Consider the following 26,554-nt stretch of genomic DNA (forward strand, 5'->3'; position numbering starts at 1 on the left):
GCGACAATACTGCTGCCATCTTGGGGCGGTATTGAAGACGCCGCGGCAATACTGCTGCCATCTTGGAGCGGTATTAAAAAATTCCGCGACAATACTGCTGCCATCTTGGAGCGGTATTAAAGACTCCGTGGCAGTACTGCTGCCATCTTGGAGCGGTACTGAAAATACCGCGGCAATACTGCTGCCATCTTGGGGCGGTATTGAAGACTCCGCGGCAATACTGCTGCCATCTTGGGGCAGCATTGAAGACCTTTCAAGCCAGAGCTGATGAAAAAAGAACTACCAACAGAGCACACACATAAGACACACCAAAAAATCGTCCGTAGCGGCAATTGACCTACCAAAAATGCCACTTGAGGAACTTTGACGGCAATTCCAACTAGTGCAGGTGTGAAAAACAAATTTAGCCGTGGATGTGTGGTTGGACACTTTATTTAACATTACAGTGGTGCATTGGTTAGCGTCATTAATCTGTTCCAGAAGGTCCAACTCAAACAAACCAAAACACTAAATGCTAAAAATCAAAATGCTTTCCTTGATGACCTCCCAACTCTCTTGACATCATTAACTAGCTCCTCTCTTGTAATTCCTGTCTGGTTCCTCACCTCTCTCGTCGTCTTAATGGCAGATGGAGAAATTTTGCACAAGCGGTCCCTCCGTCACATGCTTCTTGTCCCTGAGGTCCCTTGGCAGCTCTTTGGTCTTGCCCATTGTGGTGTTTTATCCACATAACGACTTGAGCTTAAAGGGTCATTTCGAGGCGGAAGGCCACCAATCCTCATGTCCTAAGGCTTAAGGCCATGTTCTGCAAGTTCTCCATTCCTTGAAAATGATTGACACATTGCTGAAATCTTTTCGATAATCAGTGCAAATGACCTCCGTCTCGTACACCGTCATGTTTGTTTTCCAGAGTGGTCGTACTTGCGGAAATGAGAGTGAACAGCGAGCGCTAGCTCATCACGGCTGGCCAGCAAAGTTGATGAATCCTGTCAGGAACCCTTTCAGAGTACTTCATACTAAAAAATATATTCCATACACACTGTATGTACATAGTACAAAGAGATACAGAGAGAGAGAACATGTTGCATGCCACTTCCATGATTTGACAAAGTTTTAGCACAAAGTGGACATGAAAATGTTTATACTCCGTTGTGTGTCAGCATGTGTGTGGTTAGGCTTTTCTCATAAGAATAGTTTTTACCACAAACGGAGCAACTCAAGCATTTGTCTTCTGCGTGTGTTCTCATATGAGATTCCATATTTACCTTCTGAGAGAATCTTTTACCGCAAACCGAACAGCCAAAGGGTTTTTCTCCGGTGTGTTTCCGCATATGTTGAGTCAAACTGTATCGGTAAGCAAAGCTTTCGCCACAAGTTGAGCAACTAAAAGGTCTTTCTCCCGTGTGCGTCCTCATGTGGGAAACCATGGTTGTATTGTGAGAGAATCTTTTATCGCAAATTGAGCATTGAAAGGGTTTTTCTCCCGTGTGTTTTCTCGTGTGTGATAGCATGGTTTCTTTTTGAGAGAATCTTTTGTCACAAACTGAACATCGAAAGGGCTTTTCGCCAGTGTGCATTGTCATGTGTGATTCCATGTTTACCTTTTGGGAGAACATTTTACCACAAACGGAACAAATAAAGGGTTTTTCTCCCGTGTGTGTTCTCATATGTTGGGTCAAGCTGTATCTGTAAGAAAAGTACTCGCCACAAACTGAGCAACTGAAGGGTTTTTCACCTGTATGCGTTCTCATGTGGGATACCATGGTGGCATTGTGGGAAAAGCGTTTATCGCAAACGGAACATCGAAAGGGTTTCTCTCCTGTGTGCGTTCTCATGTGTGACACCACAGAAGCGTTGTGAGAGAATCTTTTATCGCAAACTAAACACCTAAAGGGTTTCTCTCCCGTGTGTGTTCTCATGTGCGATTCCATAGTTTCTTTCTGGCAGAATTTCTTACCACAAACCAAGCATGTAAAAGGTTTTTCTCCGGTGTGCGTCCGCATGTGACGAGTGAAATCGCTCTTTTTGGAAAAGATTTTAGCGCAAACTGAGCAGGTCAAATGTTCTTTACGCGTCTCCCTTTCCGAGCATCCCGTGTGTTTGTTGCTTGGTTGACTCCCTGTGTTGCTGCTCATAGTTCCTTGGGTGTCGCCGCTGTCTTGGGCCTCAGGAGAGCGTGATGTTGTGCCGTCGCTATCTGAGAGCGGAGCAAAAAGGCAGTCTGCTTGTGGTTGGTCTTCGTGTTCTTCAGTCTTTACGGAGACAACAGTCAGTGGCAACTTGGTGAGATCCGCGTCCTCCGGCACGAGAAGACTCTCTCCCTCCTCCCGAGTGATCCAAAGTTCCTCCTCTTCCTCCTTAACGAGGGGGGGCTGTTGGGTGTCTGCGGAACACCAGCAAGCTTAGACATCTCAAATATGATATCGTTCATCAACTATATGAATATTTGACAAGTGGACATGTATAGATATAGTCCATCTAGTTTTCTACAGTTCAAGTAACTATGGCAATAAGGTGCACAGCGGCCGCGCAGACGCCCTTCTTACGACATATTGATCCTGCTAGGATTTTAGCATCTCCCATGACTTCAGTCACTCAATTTGCACATATGATTTTTTCGAGGCGTTCCTTTGAAGCAGTCATCACTGAAATGGAAGAACAGAACTGGAGGTGGGCGTCCATCGCTCTCCTTCCCTGCACTTGCTTCGTCCATTGTTGTCTTAAAACTCCCTCTTTTGAAAAAGAAAAGAAACTTCACGTATCACTCTGATTCTATGAACATCCAGCAGCAACACAACATTTTGGCATGACTACTATTTCGATGACAAATATGCTAATGCAAGGCCACCATCTTCCTACAGAAGCGCTTGTTTACTCACCCTGAAGATGGCACTTTTGGACAAATTTACCATTCGCTTTCAAAAATGAAACAATATGATGGATCATGTCAGAGATCAAACTGCATTTGTATTTTAGTTCATTTCAAACTGCAAAGTGGGAGTGGGAGTTCACTGCAAAAAATGTACTGTTTACGCATCTGCAACTCCATTATAGCAAGGTGTTTTTCAACAGTTTTCTTTGTTAAAATTATTATTTCATGTCGAATAGTATCATGTTGCCTTGACTCTGGCTGCATTTTCTTTGGAATACTGGTTTTCATTTTTGGACATCTGTGACGTTTGATGGCAAATGCTAACTGGATGTTGTACATGAACTGTGTACAAGTTGCACATGATCTGTGTACATGACCTGTGTACAAGTTGTACATGATCTGCGTACAAGTTGTATATGATTTGTGTACAAGTTGTACATGATCTGTGTACATGTTGTACATGAACTTCTGACTGAAACAATATTGAGATTCTGAGCAAATTTTTGGTAAATTATGTGGAATTATCTTTATTACCAAAGTAATTTGAATGACAGAATGATATGTAGGATTTTATTAACCTTTTGAAATTGTGAATGTGACATAGTAATGGATGCATCGGTTGGACGTAATCTATTATTATATTATTTGGACATCTTCCGGAAGTAGGCGGTGGCTGCTTGTTTTTAGCATCTTTTAGCATGTTTTTAGCATCTGATATTGTCTTTTCTTTGAAATAAAAAAATAGTGAACGTTTAATGTTGTACAGTGTACTATTGTAAGCATGCTCGAATTGTACTGCTAATAAACACAAAGTAGTACAATGTGCGCGTATGCTCGTCAACGGTGCAACGTAGCCGCCATTTTGGGTTCTACGTTCGTACTGTGATTTAACAGTAAGAGTAAAAGAGATGAGGATTTGAAAAGATTTAAAAGGTTTGTCAACGTACCTTCACCGCCGAACACATTTTGAGTCTTGCTTAAAGCTCCCAGTTGTTGTCGAAGTCGCTCGTTCTCCTCTCTCGTTCGAGAAAGTTCCTCCTCGTAGGGCGCTATCGTTCGTTCAAAACACGCCGATATTTCATCAGCCGCCGCCATTAGTCGCTCCCTTATTAATTCTCTCAACATTTTTAATGTTTTTTTGACCCACTCGACTACACTTCTCGGCCCTGAATGTTTTTCAGCTGTTCAGCTGTTGGATGAGCGTGTGGGGAGGGGGGGGGGGGGGGGCTGTATCCTCCCAACTTCCGCCTTTCTCTTCATTGATGGAGGCTTTACGGTCGTGAAAGCAGTCGTGATGTCACACTGCTGCCACTTTGCGGCGGCATCGAAGACTTGTTGTCTGCAACAACGTGATTTAGTATGCAGTTACATAATATGCTCCTTAAACGGAAGCATAAACACACACATAAGACACACACAAATTGGCCGTGTCTCGAAATCTCCCGAGATTATAAGTGATTAAAAAGATTAAAATATTTTCCCTTCAGGAAAACAAATGTCAATAATAAATCAATGAATTAATCGCACAAAAAATGAACATAAACTGGATCATTTTTGCCGGCCTTGAAATTGGAGATGCACAATATCTTTTTTTTCAAACCGTTTCTGCTTTTCAAGATCGTGATAACAGATTCCATGTCTACTTTTTCATTGAGATTGTACTCTACTTTGTGCTCACCTGAAGGTAAGATTTACCCCAACAAATGTGACAAACTGTACCTGTTAATTTCTCCTCCTCAAATATCACGAATTACTATATCCCCCCAGGAAAACCATAGGATAGAGGGGGAGGAGCCACCTGCTGTGGCCCAGTAAGGTGCACTGTATTCGGGCATAAGCACCGAGCAGCCACTGAGAAACATTTGCTCCCATTTTTGAGGGCCCTAACATGCATGAAAAGTCACCAAAATTAGCAAGCGCATGTGTCTCAGCATGTGTGATGCAAGACTAATTTGCTTTCGCCACAAATTGAGCAAGCAAAATGTTTCTCTCTTCTGTGCGTTCACATGTGCCGATTTAAATTGCCCATTTGAGAAAGGTTATTGCCGCAGACAGAGCAGCTGAAAGGTTTTTCCCTAGTGTGCGTTCTCAAGTGTGACCCCAAGTGTATTTTTTTAAGTAAATCCTTTACCACAAACAGTACAACCAAATGGTTTTTTCCCGTGTGTCTTGCCATGTGTGATACCAAATTTGTCTTTTGAGAGAATCTTTTTCCACAAACTGAACAGCAAAATGTTTTTTCTGCACCGTGTGTCTGCATGTGTACTTCCATTCATCCGGCATCAAAGTGGAGCCCACCACCTGCAGATGAGGGTGGGGGAGCTTCTCCTAGGCGACCAATCAGCTGCTGCACGTCTGCAGGACAAGCAACACAGACATGCTTTAGGATTGTCACACAGACTTGCTATGATTTGTTATGATTATCTGCTCAAGGGGAGAGGCCTGTTGACTCCAACATTCATTAATTCATTTTCTACCACTTATCCTCATGAGGGTCGCCGGGGTGCTGGAGCCTATCCCAGCTGTCTTTTGTGCTACTTTATGTTATCCATCACCAGAGCCGGGATGAAGTCCATTTTTCACAAGGGATCTCAGTTGCACGGCGGCCTGGTGGTTAGCAGGTTGGAAGTTCCGTTACCTGAGTGCTAATGTGCATATTTCTTCTGTTCACAACCTCAAGCTAGCACAATGGCCTGTTCCAAAACAACGAAAACAAACTCCAGGCTCCCACTGCCGGATCGGGGTGAGTCTGTCACAGTACGTGCGGGGGGAAACCGGGAGTAAAACGCAACGTTCACGATATCGAATAAAAAGATAGCCAAGGAAATAATATCCTTTAAAAATTCAGCATTGACATGTGAAACAGAAATAATGACAAAATATTTGTCTTTTTTTTACTGCATTTTCCACTCTTTACATATGCTTTTACATTTTCAGAGCATACAGTGCATCCGGAAAGTATTCACAGCGCTTCACTTTTTCTACATTTTGTCATGTTACAGCCTCATTCCAAACTGAATTAAATTAATCTCTTACCTCAAAATTCTACACAAAATACTCCATTATGATAATGTGAAAAAAGGTTTTTTTTGACATGTTTTGAATTTATTAAAAATAGAAAACAAAATAATCACATTTACATAAGTATTCACAGCCTTTGCTTAATACTTTGTTGATCCACCTTTGGCAGCAATTACAGCCTCAAGTCTTTTTGAATATGATCCCACAAGTTTAGCACACCTATCTTTAGGCAGTTTTGCCCATTCTTCTTTGCAATAAGTCTCAAGCTCCATCAGGTTGGATGGGAGACGTCTGTGCACAGCCATTTTCAGATCTCTCCAGAGATGTTGGATCGGATTCAAGTCTGGACTCTGGCTGGGCCACTCCAGGACATTCACGGAGTGGTTCTGAAGCCAATCTTTTGAGATCTTGGCTGTGTGCTAATGTCTCCTGTCTATATGGTCAAGGTACATGACCAGTCTACTGAGGTCAAGAGCGCTCTGGAGCAGGTTTTCATCCAGGATATCTCTATACGTATATTGCTGCATTCATTTTTCCTTCTATCCTGACTAGTCTGCCAGTTCCTTCTGCTGAAAAACATCCCCACAGCATGATGCTGCCACCACCATGCTTCACTGTAGGGATGGTATTGGCCTGGTGATGAGCAGTGCCTGGTTTCCTCCAAACATGGCGCCTGGCATTCACACCAAAGAGTTCAATGTTTGTCTCATCAGACCAGAGAATTTTGTTTCTCATGGTCTGAGAGTTATTCAGGTGCTTTTTGGCAAATTCCAGACGGGCTGCCATGTTCCTTTTACTAAGGAGTGGCTTTCGTCTGGCCACTCTACCATACAGGCCTGATTGGTGGATTGCTGCAGAGATGGTTGTCCTTCTGGAAGGCTCTCCTCTCTCCACAGAGGAACGCTGGAGCTCTGACTTGGTCACGTCCCTGACTAAGGCCCTTCTTCCCCGATCGCTCAGTTTAGAAGGCCGGCCAGCTCTAGGAAGAGTCCTGGTGGTTCCAAACGTCTTCCATTTACGAATAATGGAGGCCACTGTGCTCATTGGGACCTTCAAAGCAGCAGAAATTTTTCTGTATCCTTCCCCAGATTTGTGCCTCAAGACAATCCTGTCTCGCAGGTCTACAGACAGTTCTTTTGACTTCATGCTTGGTGTTTGTGCTCTGACATGCACAGTCAACTGTGGGACCTTATATATATATATATATATATATATATATATATATATATATATATATATATACCTTATATATATATAGACAGTTATTATATTTCCAAATCATGTCCAATCAACTGAATTTACTGCAGGTGGACTCCAATTAAGCTGTAGAAAGATCTCAAGGATGATCAGTAGAAAAAAGATGCACCTGAGCTCAATTTTGAGCTTCATGGCAAAGGCTGTGAATACTTATGTAAATGTGATTTCTTAGTTTTCTATTTTTAATAAATTCAAAAAAAGTAAAAAAAAAACTTTTTCACATTGTCATAATGGAGTATTTTGTGTAGAATTTTGAGGTAAGAGATTAAATTAATACAATTTGGAATGAGGCTGTAACATGACAAAATGTGGAAAAAGTGAAGCGCTGTGAATACTTTCCGGATGCACTGTATGTTTGTCCAGTAATATTTCTTCTTGGCCTGCCTTCATCCTCATCAACTTGGAATAAAGTTCAGTCAAGGGTTGGGCATCCTTTGAATTTCAACCAATCTGGTTCCGAACGATTCTCAATTCTGACGCTTTTAAGATGCAATTCTTATTGGATGTGATGTCTGAATTTTTGCATTAATTATCTACTTTTTATAAAATCAACTTTATTAGGAATTTCTCACTGGGCTATTTCATTGTTTAAAACACAATTTAAGAGGATCTAGCCCACACTCTTATTTTGAAGGCACGTCGAACAGAGGTTGGCATTAGACCGACGTCGTTAATGTTGGATTTCCCTGATGGTGGCTGCTCCGTCCCACGCCTGTTTCTTCCTGTCGGTGAAGTGAGCATAAAAAGGAGACATCAAAATCAAATAATTTGAACGATCCTGAGAGAATGGGAATGTGGGGGTACCCTGGATGCCCAACCCCGCTCGTGTTCCCCGTCCCTCGTCCTTCCCTCCCAGCCCACCAGCAGAAAGGCTGCAAGGGCTGCTGTTGCTACCTTTGAGTCTCACAAGATTTGTTCTCATGTGTGTGTCTGCATGTGAGCGTTCAAAGCGCGCCTGTACGAATAACTTTGGCCACAAATCGAGCAAACAAAAGGTTTTTCCCCTGTGTGGGTTCTCATATGCGATATCATGTTTACTTTTTGACAGAAACCTTTTCCGCAGACTGAGCAGCTGAAAGGTTTTTCTCCCGTGTGAGTCAACATGTGTTCGTTCAAACGGCTCTTCAGCGCGAAGCTTTTGTCGCACAGTGAGCACCTGAAGGGTTTTTCTCCGGTGTGAGTTCTTTCGTGCGACACCATGTGTGCCTTTTGAGTAAACCCTTTACCACACAGTGAGCAGCTAAAAGGTTTTTCTGCCAAGTGGGTTTTGAGGTGTGTTAGTATAATAGACTTTCGGCTGAATTTTTTACCACATGTGGGACAACTAAAAGGTTTTTCCCCTGTGTGTGTTCTCATGTGTCGTACCATGTGTTGCTTTCGAGAGAATAGTTTATCGCAAACTGAGCATCCAAAGGGTTTGTCCCCCGTGTGGGTTTGCATGTGTCGTGTCAAAGCGCTCTTATAAGAAAAACTTTTCGCACAAACTGAGCAGGTAAAGCGTTCTTTCCCCGTCTCGTCTTTCGAGCATTCAGAGTGTTCCTTGGCAGCGGGAGTCCTCGCATCACGTTCAAAGTCTGTATCACTGCTCAAAGGATCTCGGGTGTCGTCCCCGTCTTCATCCCCAAAAGAGTGTGATGCCATGTCGTCGCGATCGGACAGTGGCGCCAAGAGGTTGGCCGCTTGCGGTGGCTCGTCCTCGCCTTCGGTCTTCACAGAGACGACAATCACTGGCAACTTGGTGAGATCCGCCTCCTCCGACCCGAGAAGACACCCTCCCTCCTGGGTGCGCCAGAGTTCCTCCTCTTCCTCTTTCAAGTGGGGGGGCTGCTGGATGTCTGCCAGATGAAAGCAACACAAACAGCAGCTGTAAGAGGAAGTTTTAAGACAACAATGGGCTAAGAAAGTGCAGTGAAAAAGAGGCAGATGGATTGACAAGAACCATTTGTCTTCAAAGTACACCATAAACACATTTTGAAAGGGGATGGAAAAAGAAAACAAACTTGGACTATTACTGGGATACATCCAGCAGCAACACGACATTTTGGCATGACTACTATTGGGATGAAAATATACTGAAGAAAGTCCAGCATCTACCCGGAGAAGCCTTTGTTTCCTTTGTTTAGCGGAGAGGTGTCACCCCCATGATGTCCTTTCGGAAACAAGACCGATCAGCAAGCGGTGTGGCGCCATCAGCGGTATGCAGAACATGCAATAGGTTGGAACGATCATGATTGGTTGTGCCTTTTGATGTATTTCTAAGTAGGCAAGGACTAAGATTAAATGTAAAACAGAAATATGTGTACTAAATCGAATTGTTTTATCCTCTGGTCCATGGGGACTAATCTTTATACACATTTGTCTTAATAGATATATTTGGAATGATTTGACACCCGTTGTAAAACTCTGTTTTCACTTTTACATGAAAGTGAATAATTATTAATTATTTTACAAGAGACTGTATGGAATCACTGCTTGGACAAAGCAGAACAATGTGTGTACATGCTGTATATACACTGGTCGCCATCTTGGATTCGACATTTACGCTACTGTGATTTCATTCATAAAACTACAATCGTTAACGTATTTGTTTTGGTTACGTAGCTTCTTAGCAGACACGTAAACATACCTTCAGTGTGTAACACAGTTTGAGTCTTGCTAACAGCTTCCAGTTGCTGTCGTAGTCGCTCCTTCTCCTCTCTCGTTCGAGAAAGTTCCTCCTCGTGGGACGCTACCGTTCTTTCAAACAGCGCCAATATTTCCTCGGCTGCCGCCATGAGTCGCTTCTTCACCAACTCTTTCAACATTTTGTCTTGTAATATTTGAACCCGATTCCGCATCGCCGTCGTCACTGAGGCAGCTAACTTCCGCCTTTTGCGTCTTTGATAGGGGGTTTTACGGCAGCTGGGTCGTAAAGTGTCGACAGCAGCTTCCGGTTGTATAATATTCCTTCACCAACTCTTTCAGCATTATTTACTGTTTTAACCAAATTAAATTAATTTAAATTTAACCAGATTAGTCGTAGTCTCTGATTGGAGCAGCGTCGCTAGCGTCCGCCTTTTGCGTCTACCGACGGAGGCTTTACGGCAGCTGGAGGGTGCATGACATCACGCTGCTGTCATCTTGAGGCGGTAATGGTCACTGCTCAAGATGAGAGCTGAGGAGGAAGGAAAAGCTGCAAGAAGTCAGTCCAAATTGTAATTTACAAGAGTAAGATGTATTTGTTTACATTCTACACAGTCACGTGAGTTTGACAATGAAGACATCTTCCATTATGTTCTATATCATATGATATAGACTTTTGACAGGTTCCATTACACTTTGGTGGTTTGACCTTCATTCAGCACAAACCGGACAGGAAAACATTTACTCGCTGTTGTGTGTCCGCATGTGTGCTGTCAAACTTTTCTTATAAGAATAACTTTTACCACAAACAGGGCAATCAAAGGCTTTTTCTCCCGTGTGTGCCGTTTTGTGTGCGATCAGAGACACCTTTTGACCAAAACTTTCACCGCAAACTGAGCAGCTAAAAGGTTTTTCCCCCGTGTGCGTTCTCATGTGTGATACCATGTTTGACTTTTGAGAGAATCTCCTGCAACAAACGGAACAAACAAAGGGTTTTTCTCCTGTGTGCGTCCGCAAGTGTCGGGTAAAATTCCTCTTACAGGTGAACCTCTCGTTACAAAGCGAGCAACTGAAAGGTTTTTCTCCAGTGTGCGTTCTCAGGTGTGATTCCATATGTGCCTTTTGCTTAAATGTTTTTGCACAAAGCGAGCAAGTGAAGGGTTTTTCTCCCGTGTGCGACCGCATGTGCACATTCAAACTGCTCTTTTTGGAAAAGTTGTCGCAACAGAGTGAGCATCGGTAATGTTTCTCTCCTGTGTGCGTTCTCATGTGCAACACCATGACAGACTGCTGAGAGAATCTTTCGCCACACACCGAACAACCGAAAGGTTTTTCCCCCTTGTGCGTCCGTATGTGTCGAATAAAATCACAGTAATAAGCATAACTTTCACCACACACTGAGCAGGCCACGGGCCTTTTGCCCATTTTCTTTTTCGAGCATTCAGAATGGGTGCTGCCTTCACGGTCCGCATCACTGCTCCAAGGTTCCTGGCTGTGGTCCCGGTCTCCGACCTCGGCGGAGTGAGATGTTGTGTCGTCGCTATCGGACAGTGGCGCTCGGAGGTTGTCTGTGTGTGAGCCCCCGCCAGCTTCTTCCACGTGTTGTGGCGAGCTTCTGCCTGGAAGCTCCGCCCCTCTGATCTCCACACCGGGCCTGGGATGAAGCTGTGAAGACTCAGCTGATGCGTCGTCACGGTCTTCGGTCTTCACAGAGACAACAGTCAGCGGCAACTTGGTGAGGTCGACCTCCTCTGACTCCCCCGTCCGAGTGACCCAGAGTTCCTCCTCTTCTTCTTTAACGTGGGGGGGCCGGGGAGCCTCCTGCTTCAAAGTGGAGCTCTGTGACGGAGGAGGGCGGTCTTCTTGACGACCCTGTTGGACGTCTGCAGTACACAAACGCACTTTAGCTCAGATATGTAATATAGTCCCAACAACTCCACATGCAGGAATATGCCCACGTCTTGGGCCGCTATTTCATTTGTTGTTTAGCAACTCTTTCATGACCACAGATAAAAAGGACGAATCTTAAACAAAATAGAGGGATACTGTGAACATCCAGCAGCAACACGATGTTTTCGCATCACTACTATTTTGATCACAAATATACTGAACCAAGTGCGCCATCTACCTCGAAAAGCGTTTGTTGACTTAAGCTGCGAGGTGCCCCCCGAGCACACACAACTTTCTAGATCTTCCACAGTCTGCACCTATTCGGATGTATTTCTTTGGATGTCATGCTTCCCATGAAAAACACAAACACACTTCAGCTCAAACGTGCATAACATGATCATACACGTACATCCAATATGTAGATTTTGCTTTGGGGGGGGGGCGGAGGCAAAAACTGCGGTTGATTTCATTGTTCAATGCTGAGCTTGGCTTCCGATTCGGCGCTTAAGGGGAAGTGTTTGTAAGGGGAGTGTTTGTATAAGGCTCGTGGTTTTCCAAGGGGACCAGGTCTAATGTGGACTAAAGGGAACTAAACAGAGAAAATGGACCTTTGTTGGATTTTCACAAGTAGAATAAAGGTTTGTTTTTATTAACCTTATTGGTCTGTATTTTAATCCAGTCCAGTTTTGGTTGAAAACATAGAAAATGGACCTTTGTTGGATTTTCACAAGTAGAATAAAGGTTCGTTTTTATGAACCTTATGGGTCTGTTTATTAATCCAGTCCAATTTTGAGAATACTACGGCTAGTGGTTTTACAAGGGGACCAGGTCTAACGTGGCCTAAAGGTTGAAAATATAGAAAATTGACCTTTGTTGGATTTTCAGAATGTGCGACCCGACATGACACGTCAATGGCGTACCATCTTGGCCGCCATCTTGGATTATATATTTACCCTACTCGTTCATGTCGTCTTCCCGCCTCCGTATAGGAGCGAAATAAAGTATCCCTCTTAAATGTATTAGTAGGAAATGATGACGTAGAAAGGTTCGTAAAAATACCTTCAATGTGCAGCACAATTTGAGTCTTGCTAACGGCTTCCAGTTGCTGTCGGTGTCGCTCGTTCTCTTCTCTCGCTCGACAAAGTTCATCCTCGTACGACGCTAGCGTTCTTTCGAACAGCGCCAATATTTCGTCCGCCGCCGCCACGAGCCGCTCTTTCACCAACTTTCTCAACATTTTCCAGCAGCTTTTCCACTAGGGAAACATCGAGCGTTGTTCTTTCGTTGCTGACTTCCGCCTTTCCCTCCCCACCCAGCTTCTTCGCGTGCGGCTTTAATGCCAATCAATTCGCGCTGCTGCTATCTAGCGGTGGAGTTGAAGGACTGTCCAAGTCTTTTATTACAGAGAACGTGTGCGGCACAAACATAAAATGTCATTACATTACATACATCATGTAAAAAAACAACAAACAGCAGAATAAGTTACTTGACATGAAGGGGGGCGGGGGTGCCTTCCACAGGATTTCTGAGCTTGTGGCAAAAAAGAAATAGTCCAAATAAATAAAAAGTCAGATTGGGCCCCCATAGGCAGCTGCGGTCGAGCCAAGCTACTTTTATGCTAGCCGACTCCAAGCTAATGCAAGTGATGCATTATGTTACTGAGCCATTTGGTTTTAGCAAAATAACAAATAAACCAAACAGGATTCTCACAGAAGTGACAAATTGTCCTATGACAAATGAGACTTCTCTTCAGGCAATTCCGGTATATACCCTAAAAAAAACAACAGTTGAGTAAACAGTCCCAGGTCCTTAGCAAGAGCAACAAACCAAAGTGGAGGGGAAGCCCCTTTTGGGGTCGGGGTCGATCTGGATGGAACAAAGCCGTCTCTACACAGGAAGTTCCCCTCGCCCTGACTTGGACGTCTGGACCCTTTAAACGCTCGAAGCGCTCAGGCTGCTTGAAACAGGAGTGTGGTCTTGCACGCCCGGGGTAACGAGGGTGCGAGGGTTTGGACGCGTTTTTGTACTAAAAACAGGATCAGCACCTCCAAGTCAGGGACCATGCACTGGAGTTCCTTCCCCATCTTCCAATCTACTCTACGTTCCTACACTTACCTGCAGTCACAAGCTGGGGGTAGTGACCCATAGGACAAGAACAGCTGGGTACGCCCTTATCAATGGCAACAGAGCGTTTGGGCCCAAAGGTACAAAGCCTGAGATTTATGGCCGATTCCTTTTAAAGCAACCTCCTATTGTGCCACACTGAGACCCAACATCATCTTAGACGTCCCTGAAATGAGTAGGATTGGGGCCCTTTGAAGTTTGGGCACCTCTGGTGACTTCCATCATTTTCAGCATTTTAACAGAAGCCAAGGTGATGTCAGAGTTCTTTGTGTGTCTGTGGTCTGTGACTTGTCTTGGACAGTTCTCACCATCCTTCGCCTCACTGACCGACCACCTCACCAACCACTTCTGGCCGTAACAATAACAGCATGTTGTCATCTTTCGTTTCCTTGTTATGTTCTTCACAACTGAAATCTGAGGTAGCCTGTCTGTAACCTTCACGTACACCATGATGTTGAACAATCTTCACTTTCAGGTCATTGGACAGCTGATTTTGAGAGCCCCCACCCACATTGCCCGTCTTCACCAACCTTAATAAATACCTTTGATTAAATGATTGGATGCATCCGGCGAAGAAATTCAAGGCTGAATGAGGACACAGAAGCCATTTTGTGTTCCTAATTAACCGGTGCTTGTGGACAGAGGTGTTGGAATCAACATGACAGGGGTGCCCAAATGTCTGCACCTCCCTAATTTGGATTTGCTGCATCCCACGCATGCACATCAGATAGCATGTCATATGTCAGACAGCAATAATAGATCCAAGTAAGGATTGGTTTATTCACAGAAATGATGCAAATCATCAGGGGTGCCCATTATCGGGTGTCATACTCACGGCACATGGTCACCTTCTCGGCGCTTTCTCTTGTGCGGCATTCAACCTTTATTCTCCATCATGTGTCAGCAAGTGCGCTGCCAAGCTTTTCTCATAAGAATAACTCTTACCACAAACGGAGCAGCTGAGTTTTTCGCCGGTGTGTCCCCTCATGTGCCGAGTGAAATTCCTCTTACAGGAAAAGCTGTCCCCGCACAGCGAGCAAACAAAGGGTTTCTCTCCCGTGTGCGTCCTCACGTGTGACAGCATGTGCGCCTTCTGATTGAATGTTTTTGTGCAAAGCGAGCAACTGTAGGGTTTTTCCCCGGTGTGCGTCCGCATGTGCACATTCAGATTGCTCTTATTAGAGAAGCTGTCGCAGCAAACCGAGCAGCTGAAGGGTTTTTCGCCCGTGTGCGTTCGTCTGTGCTTAATCAAGATGTCCTTTCGAGCAAATTTCTTGCCACAGACTAAGCAACTGAAGGATTTGTCTCCCGTGTGTCCCTGCGTGTGTCGAGTCAAATGCCACTGGTGAGAAAAACTTTCACCGCATATGGAACAACTAAAAGGTTTTTCTCCCGTATGCGTCCTCATGTGTGATACCATACTCACTTTGTAAATGTACTTTTTACCACAAATGGAGCAACTGAAGGGTTTTTCCGATGCGTGTGTCCCCATGTGTGACAGCATGTTCACCTTGTGAGTGAATCTTTTGTCACAAACTGAGCAACTAAAAGGTTTTTCCCCCGTGTGCGTCCTCATGTGTGACAGCATGTTGACCTTGTGAGTGAAGCTTTTGCCGCACAATGAGCAGTCAAAAGGTTTTTCTCTGCTGTGCGTTCTCATGTGTAAGCTCAGGTTGCACCTTTGAGAAAAGATTTTACCGCAAATCAAGCAGCTGAAAGGTTTCTCCCCCGTGTGAGTTCTTATGTGCGACACCATGTTTGACTTTTGCGAGAATGTTTTCTCGCAAAATGAACAACTAAAAGGTTTTTCACCTGTGTGCGTTCTCATGTGTTCTGTCAAAATGTAATTTTCCGCAAATTTATGACCACAAACTGCGCAAACAAAGGGTTTCTCTCCGGTGTGTGTCCGCATGTGGCGATTGAAATCACAATTATAAGAAAAGCTTTTGTCGCACACTGTGCAGGTGAGCCGTTCTTTACCCGTCTTCTTAGCAGGCTGCGTACTGCCTGTTGGAGAACCTTCACATTCCACATTGCCGCTCACAGATTCTCGGGCGTGGTCCCCGTCTCCCGCATCAGGGGAGCGTGACGTATCGTCGCTATCTGACAGTGGTGCTAAGAGGTTTTCTGCTTCATCGTCTTCAGTCTTCACAGAGACAACAGTCAGGTCAGCTTCCTGCAGTCCGACAAGACGCTCTCCCTCCTGCATGGTCCACAGTTCCTGCTCTTCCTCTTTAAGGTGGGGGAGCTGGGGATCATCTTCCTCCTTGATGTGGGGGGGCTGGCGATCCTCCTGTTCCAAAGCGGAGCTACCCAACTTTGCCTGGGATGTACATTCTTCCTGGCGACTGGTCAGCTGCTGGACGTCTGCAGGACACAAACGCACTTTAGCTCAGATATGTAATATAGTCCCAACCACTCCACATGCAGGAATATGCCATCGTCTTGGGCCGCTATTTGATTTGTTGTTTAGCAACTCTTTCATGACCACAGATAAACAGGATGAATTTTAAACAAAATTGAGGGGTACTGTGAACATCCAGCAGCAACAAGATGTTTTGGCATGACTACTATTTTAATGAAAAATATACTGAACCAAGTCCACCGTCTACCTCGAAAAGCGTTTGTAGACTTAAGCTGCGAGGTGCCCCCCGAGCACACACAACTTTCTAGATCTTCCATAGTCTGCACCTATTCGGCTGTATTTCTTTGGATGTCATGCTTCCCATGAAAACGGTCTTTCTTAATGTATTCCACCTCCAGGCACGCCCACTCCACCACGGTTGGTCACACTCCCGACTGCTCAGGAGGACTTCCGGTGTTGTGCCGCTAGCTGCCAAACTGACTTGATAGCTGTTGATAATAAAGGACAATGTATCTTTTTAAAATGTGGGCTTCAACATCCAGCCATGTTTGGACCCCCAATCCCATTCGGAAGTAGAGGCTGGACAATGCACAGGTTTCTCAAGAAAAGAGGTTACTTCAAGACTCACTTCGAAATGTGCAAACCTCCTTATCTGAAATGTTGCCATTGTTTAACATCAGAACCCAACATTCTAACTCCATTTATAGGTCAGAAATGTGGAAAAAGCATCATAGGTCCCCCTGAAGAAACACCTGGGAGCCTGAACCGGCCATTAAAAAAGAAATCCCTTTCATTTATAGTTTATTTATAGTTTATATGCCTTTATAGTTCATGTGAGTGTAAAGCTAGAATCATATAACTAATAATTAATATGACTGAAACTATAAAAACGAGTTGTGTTGGTATTTTTGGCTTTCTGTAATGGATGAGATTCCTTATCGGAAAAATGAATTCAGTCAGCGTCCATTTTTGGGTAAAGTCCGAAGACCAAGTCTTTCCGATTTCCTTTCCCTCCGCTCCGCAAGTGGCCTTCGCGTGACGTCATATCAAGTGCCGAGGGAACAATTCGAACTGCTATTGGAACGCGTGTCTGTGACTGACTCGTGTCAGTCGGCCAATGGGAGGGCTCCTGGGGACCCCCGGAGAGTATTAGCATTAGCAAACGTAACGCATCTGAACTCAAGGACTCTAAACAGCCTGCTTGTTGTCGAATAAGAGCAAATGGTGCTCTGAGATTACTGACGACACAAAGTATGATAAAAACACACCTTCGACGGTCTTGCACAAAGCTTCCAGTTGTTGTCGCTGTAGCTGGTTCTCCTCTCTCATTCGACAAAGTTCCTCTTCGTACGACGCTTTCGTTCTTTCAAACAGCCCGAATATTTCATCGGCTGCTTGCATCAATCGTTCCCTAATGAACTCTCTGTTGAACAACATGTCTGATGCTGCTTTTCGCGACTCCGTCAACCGAGGGCTTTGTCTTCTCGGGGTCGTCTTGCTAACTTCCGCCTTTACTTCTTCGATTGCCGTTTCGTGGCGGGAAAAGAATCCACGACGCTGCACTGCTTTCGCCTTGCGGTGGTAAGAAAATCTGCTCAAGGCGAACGCTGACAAAGACAAACGAGCTGCAATGGAGATGTTTGGTTCTTTCCCAGCAAACACCTCAATTGTGTTCTTTTCTCGGTTTGATTCCCTATGCATGCGGGTAAAATTCTGAGCGAGTCCAAAGGCGTCACAAGACCCACATGACGCCGTTCTTTTCCGTGATTGGACATTAGAATATAAACAGGAAAAGGATTTGCTGTCCCGGGCATTGAATGAAACGGCGCTTTCCCAAAAAACATTATGTTTGGGGCTCTTAAATAGTGTATTCCAATGTTCATAGGCAAGATTAAGAAGCCTCTACGAACTTTCGTCTTTCTCGTTTTTGATGACAATGCTAACATTGATAGTTAACATTTAAATAATAGCTTTCTGTGCCAATTTTATGAGCATCAACATAGAGAGACACTTAGCTACTAAGCTAGGTGTTGCATGTCAACATTAGCATTTTTAGCCATTTATAGAAAAACTTCATGCTATCATGTTAAGTGTTACCATGTTGGCATGGCTCACATGGTAACATTAGCATGTACCAATTTTAACCGTTTTTACAAGTATAAATCATAGAAACACTTTGTTATCATGTTAAGTGTTACTATGTTGGCATTCATTCATTCATTTTCTACCGCTTTTTCCTCACAAGGGTCGCGGGGGTGCTGGAGCATATCCTGTCTTCGGGCAAGAGGCGGGGTACACCCTGGACTGGTCGCCAGCCAATCAGAGAGCACACATAGACAAACAACCATTCACACTCACATTCATACCTATGGACAATTTGGAGTGGCCAATTAACCTAGCATGTTTTTGGAATGGGGGAGGAAACCGGAGTACCCGGAGAAAACCCACGCATGCACGGGGAATTGAACCCTGGTCTCCTAGCTGTGAGGTCTGCACTCTAACCACTAAACCGCCGTGCCGCCCCGCATGCTAATATTAACATTACCAATTTTAACCGTTTATACAAGTATAAATCAGAGAAACACTTTGTGTTGGCATGTTAAGTGTTAGCACATTAGCAATGCTAAAATAATAACAGTCATTTTAGTATTAACATTGATAGACACTCTACCATGCGTTTCAATCATGCTTTGCAATCACTTGCTCAACCTTTTTTGGTTGATTCCAATTTTCCTTCAATTTTTGATACGCTTTTCTGACAGTGATAAGGACAGATTAGCTGCCCAGCTAGCACGTCATTTAGGAAATAGAAGTGCATTAGCCCCCACGAGCACTTGGCTGGCTACTATGGAGCTTATCAGCAGGAGAAATGTGAACTGACTTACTGCCACCGCGACCCGATTTTCCACGGTCCAACGTCTTGTGAGTTTGGGACTTTTTCTGTCCATCTGCGGGGCAATATGGAAACATTTGTCCCACAAAGGCATCTGCATCTGACAAGAGCAAAAGCCTTCAACCCAACGAGCATGCATAATATCATGAAAAACATCCTAACAAACAAATTCACAGAGAACCGGAGTTGATGTGCTTGGCTAAACTTGGTAGGCAAACTCCTGTCAAAGAGGGCACATCACTTTATTTGTGTCAATGTGGGTTTTTTTAATGTAAATTTCCCATTCATTGGACTGACAATGTTCACATGCTCTGCCGTTTTCACGTCTCCTCTCCGCTACTCACCTTGCCCTCCCAACTACGGCAGCTTGTGCTTTTCCACAAATGCATGTTCCATACAAATGGGAAGTAAACTGGCTCTCAAATTCTGAAATATCTTGCCACTTACGTATGCACGGAACGCATATGAGCTGTCCAATAATATGCCAGGTAGCCTACATCTGAAAAAGACAAACTTTTGAAGTTTTCAGGTTTATTTCAGTTTATTTGAGTACAATTGTAAAAATTCCACAGCTTACACAATTTCATGATAATTATATGAATAGTAACAGTACTCAAAATAACGTTTTAGCAGCACACTAACTTTCAGACACAGCTGAGTGTGACATTACAATTTATATATATATATATATATATATATATATAGTATATATATATATATATATATTATATTGTCCGCTGTGTGGGCTGTCAATACTTTTCTTACTAACCTCTACTGTAAACTGAGCAACAAAAAGTTTTTCTCCAGTGTGGGTTTTTTGGTGTCTCAGGAGGAGAATGGGTGTAAATAGCATTAGCAGCGTGCTAGCTCGTCACCGGGAAAGATTTTCAACACATCAGCAAACCATACAAACATTATAGCCATAAACTGATCTTGTGTACTATGTATTGTGTAAAACTGACAGGAACAACATCAAATTAACAGAATGAATATGGAGACAGCATCCACCAGCCTGGAGTTTGTTGTTCAGAGAGGTGTACCACACCAATATGCACATTAGCCCTGAAGGTGCGTTCAAGGACTGTCCAACAAAGTGGGACAAATCAGCACTTGCACTAAACATGCAAAAAAGGTGGGATTTCTAACTATATATTATATTTTTGGAACAAAATAATGGCCCACATTCCCAAATGTGATATCCCTTCAATACAATTTGAGTTATGGTTGGAGTTGCATATAGCATTGTTTACCACCAATTATTACAGATGAAAACGTGTTTCTATTGGCGATTGGTGTTTCTAGGGGCTAACTAGGGATGAAATGTAATGGATCAGGATGAAACATTTCGTTATCCTGTGTGATTGCGCATGTGTTCCACCAAAGTATCGTGCCGAGTGAAGGCCTTGGCGCAAAAAGAACAGGAATACGTTTTCTCTTCTGTGTGCGTTCTGGCGTGTTTCACCATGTTGGACTTCTGAGAGAATCTTTCGCCGCAGACCAAACAAGTGAAAGGCTTTTCCCCCGTGTGCGTCCGCATGTGCTTCACCATGTTGGACTTCTGAGAGAAGCGCTCTCCGCAAACGGGACAAGCGAAAGGCTTTTCCCCCGTGTGCGTTCGCACATGTTTCACCATGTTTGACTTTTGGGAGAACCGTTCCCCACAAACTGAACAGCTGAAAGGTTTTTCCACCGTGTGCGTTCTCACGTGCACGTTCATGTTGTTCTTGCAGGAAAAGTTTTTCCCGCAGAAGGAGCAACAAAAGGGTTTTTCTCCAGTGTGCGTTCTTATGTGTCTATTCAAACTGTTCCTCTGAGCGAAGGTGTCGCCACACACTGAGCAACTAAAAGGTTTTTCTCCTGTGTGCGTTCTCATGTGTCTGGTCAAGGTGGAACTCTGCACAAATTTGTCGCCGCAAACTGAGCAACTAAAAGGTTTTTCTCCCGTGTGCGTTCTCATGTGCGAGAGCGCGTGTGTCTGCTGAGAGAATCTTTGACCGCAAACTGAACAACCAAAGGTTTTTTCTCCCGTGTGCGTCCTGACGTGCCGAGTCAAATAGCGCTTTTTAGAAAAGCTTTTATCGCAAACCGAGCAGGTCAAATCTTTCTTCCCCGTCTTCCTTTTAGCGCATTCAGAGCGTTTGTTGCCAGCGCGAGTCCTCGTATCACCGTCACAGTCCGTATCGCTGCTTGCGAATTCTCGGGTGTCGTCCCCGTCTTCATCCTCGTCACTGTCTGATAACGGAGCTAAGAGGTTGTCAGCTTGTGATCCTCTACGGTGGTCTCCATCAGCTTCTGGACGCTCCGCCCCTCTGTTCTCCTCACCCAGACTGCAATGAAGCCGTGCGGACTCGAGTGGTTTGTCCTCACGGTCTTCGGTCTTCACAGAGACAACGGTCAGCGGCAGCTTGGAGAGATCAGCCTTGTCCGAGCCTAGAAGACACTCTCTCTCCTGAGTGATCCAGAGCTCCTCCTCTTCCTCTTTAACATGGGGGGGCTGGGGATCCTCCTCGTCTTTAACGTGGGAGTACTGGGGAGTAGGACGTTCTTCTTGGAGACCAGTCGGCTGCTGGACACCTGCAGGCACAAGCAACACAAATATGACATAGTCCCTCCAGAACAACAATTTGCAATCATATCAAGATGTTTTCCAATTGCAACTATTAATGTAAGCGTTAAATGTTTTTTTGGACATTAGACCATCGAAAAGTGTTGTCACACTGCGGCAGGTGAGGCTGACCGGGAGGCAGGAGTCACAGACCCGCACAAGGCTGGCACGGATCCTTCTCACCGACTGGTGTGGGCCCAACATCCCAAACCTTTGCCAACCTTTGCTAACCCTATGCTGCTCATGGATTTCCGTGAGAGCCAGATGGCATTTCTGAACAATGAATACGACCAAATGTGTACATGTTTAAGCATGACCAACAACTTAGAATAAAATAGTTTTATTGTCATATTTGAACAGACCTTTTTGATATTTGACTTTAAAGTGTCAGCCAAAAAATAGCTATTTCTTTTTTTAAATATTCTGACTTTATTCTGAAAATATTTTTTACTTTATTCTCATAATATGACAAGTAAATATTCATTTGTTTCATATTAAACCGTGAAATTACGTCTTTTTTCCTCTTATTATTTTGACTTTCGACTCAGAAAATGAAAATTTTTTTTTTTACTTTTCCAAATATTTCAACTTTCTTGGAAATCCAACTTTGTTTTGTTTCTCATAATTTGACTGCATTTTAAGAAACATATTTTATTTCATATTTCAACGCTGTGCTACTAAAATGACACGTTTTTCCTCATAATTTCACCATAATTTTGGACTATCACGATACTGTTACTGTTACTTATTCTGGTAGTTACTACTACTGATTTAAATTGTTTCTTTATTTGGAAGAATGTTGTTTTAGAATGCACCGTGGGCCCAAAGAAAAGCACCCGGACTACACTTGGGACAAGGCAACACGTCTACATAGGCTAAGAAGTTTGAAATGAAACTATGAATAAACGTTAATAAACGTCTTGAGAGCCAGACGCGATCACGAATCGAGCCACAGGTCCACCGTTGTGTTTGTGATAAACAACAGTTGTCACATGTCAGCATACCTTGGACGTGGACAACATTTGGACTTTTGCTAACAGCTTCCAGTTGTTGTCGTTGCCGCTCATTCTCCCCCCGTAATCGAGAAAGTTCCTCCTCGTACGACGCGATCGTTCCTTCAAACATGCCGAATATTTCATCGGCAGCCACCATCAGTCTCTGCCTTACAAAGTCTTTGGTAGGCAGCATTTTAAGGTCGTATTTTCGCGATGAACCCTCGTCCGCAAGGCGCCTTGACCGTCTTCCTTTGCGGACTTCCGCCTTTTTCGTCTTCTATGGCGGCTTTACAGCAGCTCGAGCGTCCATTGCGTCATACCGTCGCCATCTTGCGGATGTATCGAAGGCTGCTCAAGCTGGCCTGCATGCAAAGACTTCACAAAATCACATAAGGTGTGTGTGCTACATTGTAAAATAGTTGTCCCCCAATTTATTATTTTTTTAATGGCAAATCAATAACATAATAATAATAAAATAATAATAATAAAATAATAACATAATAAATAAAATAATAATAATGTGTGTGCAAGTAATTACCTGTTCAGGTTACGGTATGTCAGTGGAATTGAGAAGGGCCTCAAAGCCCCTACTGTCCCCGCTGTCACAGCGGACCGAGCGCTGCTTTGGACGGTTTGCCAGAACTTCTTCCAGGCCAACCACCTCCTCCACACCTGAGTTTTTACCACGACCACAGCTGGCGCCGCATGCTGCTCGGCCAGGCAGCTGCTACTTGTGTCCCTCCAAGCCGCCCATGCTGGTTGGACTGCTTCTGCTTGACGCTGGCGTTGGCGACAGACGGGAGACAGGTTTAGGTGAGGCAGGTGAGAGAGCAGGCGGGCAGTGGGAGGGTGTTGCCGCTGTTCAGGCTGGGGTCATAGACCCCGGGGTGTGTGAGAGTGTGTCTGGGAGTGTGTCTGTGTGTGCGTCTATGTCTGCTCCCACTTCGCTCCTTTTTGGCCGTTTAATGTTCTTGCTGGATGAGTCTCCCTCTGGGATGCCTTTGCTCCTTTTACCCCCATTGATTGAGACATCCTCATATCCAGCTTTTCGAAGCTTAGTTCGGTAGTTAGCCATCTTAAATTTAAGACTGTTCTTCCAGCCATACCATCCAGGCTGAGGACCAGGCTCAGTTAGACCAGGGTGCTTACTAATCAATGCTTTTGAAGTTGTCGTCTTCAGGATAAGGCTTGTAAGAGTACATTGTCTCTGTAAGCTTTTCCAGTATGTCATGCTTCATATCTCTTGTCAGAGCTGTTTGTGTGCCATCTTTCATATAAGCAAGATCTCCTTGTCTGAGTCTGTATGCAACATCACCTGAGAAATTGGGTATGTCAAAGAAATCTGGCCACTGTTCCCTCAACAATGGTGATGTTCCAGCACTAGAGAGGATCTCAGTGTTTGCGGTGCTGCACTCTGTGTCTGAAGTTGTGGTTGGTGATGACAGGGCTGTTACATGCAGAGTCACGAGAGGGATGATTTTCAGTGTAGCTTTATCAGGCAAGTCTGTTATTTCAGTGAGATTGCAAAGAGCATTACTGAAGTCTTGATCTTCATGCTGCAGTTTAAAGTCATACTGCAGCAATAGTTTATCCTTCAGTTGCACTTTTAAATCTTCAATGGAATCAGGTCTTTCATTTAAAGTTACTTTTCTAATATCTTCTTCATCAATGACAACTCTCAGCAATAACTTTTGGTCCATTTTGAGAAGATAGGATAAATCTGTGTTAGATTTTTACATTTCAGAGTTTGTCACTCAGCATACAATGTAAAAACTGTTTCCCTCTAACTCTGTAAAGTGACAGGGGGAAAACATCATTCAATTCAGACATCTGGGTTACCAAGAGAAAAATTCAATTTATTTTTATAGCTTGGAGAAGAAACGTGGGTCTACTAAAAGAATTGATAAACTTTACATAAATTATATTCTTTCCGATAACAAAGCAATTTAAACATATGTGTCAAACTTTTATCAAAAGCTGTACTCCTCATCTTTTGATAGTGAGGAATGTAAATGATTTTTTCAAACAATTCATCCCTTCATACCAAAAATATCTTCTTATAACTCTGCCAAATGTGACAGCCCCATAACAATAAATGAAATGGATAACATTGTAAACAAAGCACCCCTTAATAAAAGTCCTGGCCTGGCCCTGATGGTTTACCTTTTGAATTCGACAAAACATTTTGGAATGAGATCAAAGATTTGCTTTTGTGTGTCTTCAGTGAAGCTCTACCTAGAGGCCAATTACCAGAAACAATGAAACAGGGCATCATTACTCTTTTGCCGAAACCCAATAAGGATATTCTCTATATTGAAGATTGGAAACCCATTACTTTGCTGAATTCAGACTACAAAATTTTGACGTCCCTATATGCTAAAAGAATACGACCTTGTTTGGAAGAGATCATCTCAGTTACACAGTCAGGTTTCATGAAAGGCCATCACATATCTGACAATGTCCGTCTAGTGCTGGATATGATAGATTATTCACATCTTGTTGATGATGGAGCACTCATTCTGTTTTTAGATTTTTACAAGGCATTTGCCTCTGTGGAACATGAGTTCATATATACAGCTCTGGGCCACCTGGGCTTTGGAGGTGGTCCAGACTATATATAAAAAGGTATTAATCGTAGCGTTGCTTCATCTGAAGGTTCCTCTTAATCGAGGTATAAGACAAGGTGGCCCAATTTCTCCTTATTTGTTTTTAATTGCAGCTGAGATGTTGAACCTACACATTGTAAACTGTATTCATGTGCAAGGGATCAGTATTGGAGAGCACTCATTATTAATTAGTCAACTAGCAGATGATACATGTATATTTCTAAGAAATTATCAGCAGATCCCATCAGCCTTGGAGGGTTTGGAGGCTTTTTCCAAGGCTTCTGGTTTAGTCATCAATAGAAAGAAATGTGGAATTTTGTTCATTCATGAGACAGACAAGCAATCGGTCTGCGGAATTACAGTTAAAAACTTTCTTCGGTATCTTGGGGTTGCAATCCATAGGTCTACAAGTGAGCGGCTAACTGAGAACTTCTCTCCAAAAGTGTGAAGGGCTAAATCTATATTCAGAAGGACCTCACCTTACAAAGAAGGATAATGCTCTCCAAGACTGATGGGATTTCTAGAATGGTTGTGACTGCAGCTGTAACGCTGTTATTTTGAAATGTATACCTTTATTTTGAATGATAGCAAATGAACTTCATCACTTCCTTAAGATAAGGACAGTTACGGCCGTTAGGTGGCGCTCGTGCATTTTGAGAAAGGTATGAGTAGGACAACTGCTTAAGAAGTGTAAATGTCACTGTAAAAGGATCACATCATACACTGACACATTTAACACGCCGTACAAAAAAGAAAAGACCCTTCTGCCAAATGAAGAGGACACACATGCAGACAAAGAAAGTGATGCAAAGCAGATGACCCTATCACAGTACGTGGATGTGGGTGAGCTCAGTGAAGACACACAATCTCAGGTTTGTATGGATGACGCACAAATCCCTCCTGAAATTAAGAAAATTGGACGCATGCAAAAGCTCACTGAAAGAGGACGTTCTCTGCTAGATGATAAAGTGACCAATCTGAACACAAAGTTTGTGAAGCTGTATACAAGATGGAAATATCACATCAATTGATTGAAAAGGTCCATTAAGAGCAATGATGCCGAGGACCTGATTGATGAGATCATAAATGGAATCAACACCTTCCAAGTCGACATTGACAATACCTACCTTGAGATAAGATCAATTTCAAGTCCTGAATCTGACATCCGGAGAATGAATGACACATGCCAAGCACTCAGCAAGATTGCGAATGTAAAGGCTCAACATTTTCACAATGGATATGATTCAGGAGACATACCGTGGCCTGATGATAAATCAGTGTTTGGAAGCACAGTAGCGTCTAGT

General features: G+C 43.7%; 4 protein-coding genes across 4 annotated transcripts; all 4 read right to left on the minus strand.

Annotated features, from left to right (window-relative positions):
- Positions 1–425: 425 nt before the first annotated feature.
- LOC131127601 (uncharacterized) lies at positions 426–4,073 on the minus strand. The gene is made up of 2 exons (XM_058069659.2): positions 3,820–4,073; positions 426–2,383 (listed from the first exon to the last, which is right to left on the minus strand). The coding sequence occupies exons 1-2, from the start codon at positions 3,995–3,997 to the stop codon at positions 1,140–1,142; spliced, it is 1,422 nt and encodes a 473-aa protein (XP_057925642.2). The 5' UTR covers positions 3,998–4,073; the 3' UTR covers positions 426–1,139.
- A 3,111-nt stretch (positions 4,074–7,184) lies between these two features.
- LOC131127613 (uncharacterized) lies at positions 7,185–10,195 on the minus strand. The gene is made up of 2 exons (XM_058069672.2): positions 9,777–10,195; positions 7,185–8,985 (listed from the first exon to the last, which is right to left on the minus strand). The coding sequence occupies exons 1-2, from the start codon at positions 9,985–9,987 to the stop codon at positions 8,069–8,071; spliced, it is 1,128 nt and encodes a 375-aa protein (XP_057925655.2). The 5' UTR covers positions 9,988–10,195; the 3' UTR covers positions 7,185–8,068.
- A 145-nt stretch (positions 10,196–10,340) lies between these two features.
- Positions 10,341–17,852, minus strand: LOC131127592 (uncharacterized). The gene is made up of 4 exons (XM_058069643.2): positions 17,420–17,852; positions 14,682–16,153; positions 12,722–12,917; positions 10,341–11,655 (listed from the first exon to the last, which is right to left on the minus strand). The coding sequence occupies exons 1-4, from the start codon at positions 17,850–17,852 to the stop codon at positions 10,514–10,516; spliced, it is 3,243 nt and encodes a 1,080-aa protein (XP_057925626.2). The 3' UTR covers positions 10,341–10,513.
- A 1,801-nt stretch (positions 17,853–19,653) lies between these two features.
- Positions 19,654–23,019, minus strand: LOC131127602 (uncharacterized). Its single transcript, XM_058069660.2, has 2 exons — positions 22,654–23,019; positions 19,654–21,618 (listed from the first exon to the last, which is right to left on the minus strand). The coding sequence occupies exons 1-2, from the start codon at positions 22,835–22,837 to the stop codon at positions 20,393–20,395; spliced, it is 1,410 nt and encodes a 469-aa protein (XP_057925643.2). The 5' UTR covers positions 22,838–23,019; the 3' UTR covers positions 19,654–20,392.
- Between the last annotated feature and the right edge of the window lie 3,535 nt (positions 23,020–26,554).

Source organism: Doryrhamphus excisus, linkage group LG3 (genome assembly GCF_037039965.1).
Source record: "Doryrhamphus excisus strain RoL-2023G ecotype Guam linkage group LG3, RoL_Dexc_Guam_v1.1, whole genome shotgun sequence".
Classification (NCBI taxonomy): domain Eukaryota; kingdom Metazoa; phylum Chordata; class Actinopteri; order Syngnathiformes; family Syngnathidae; genus Doryrhamphus; species Doryrhamphus excisus.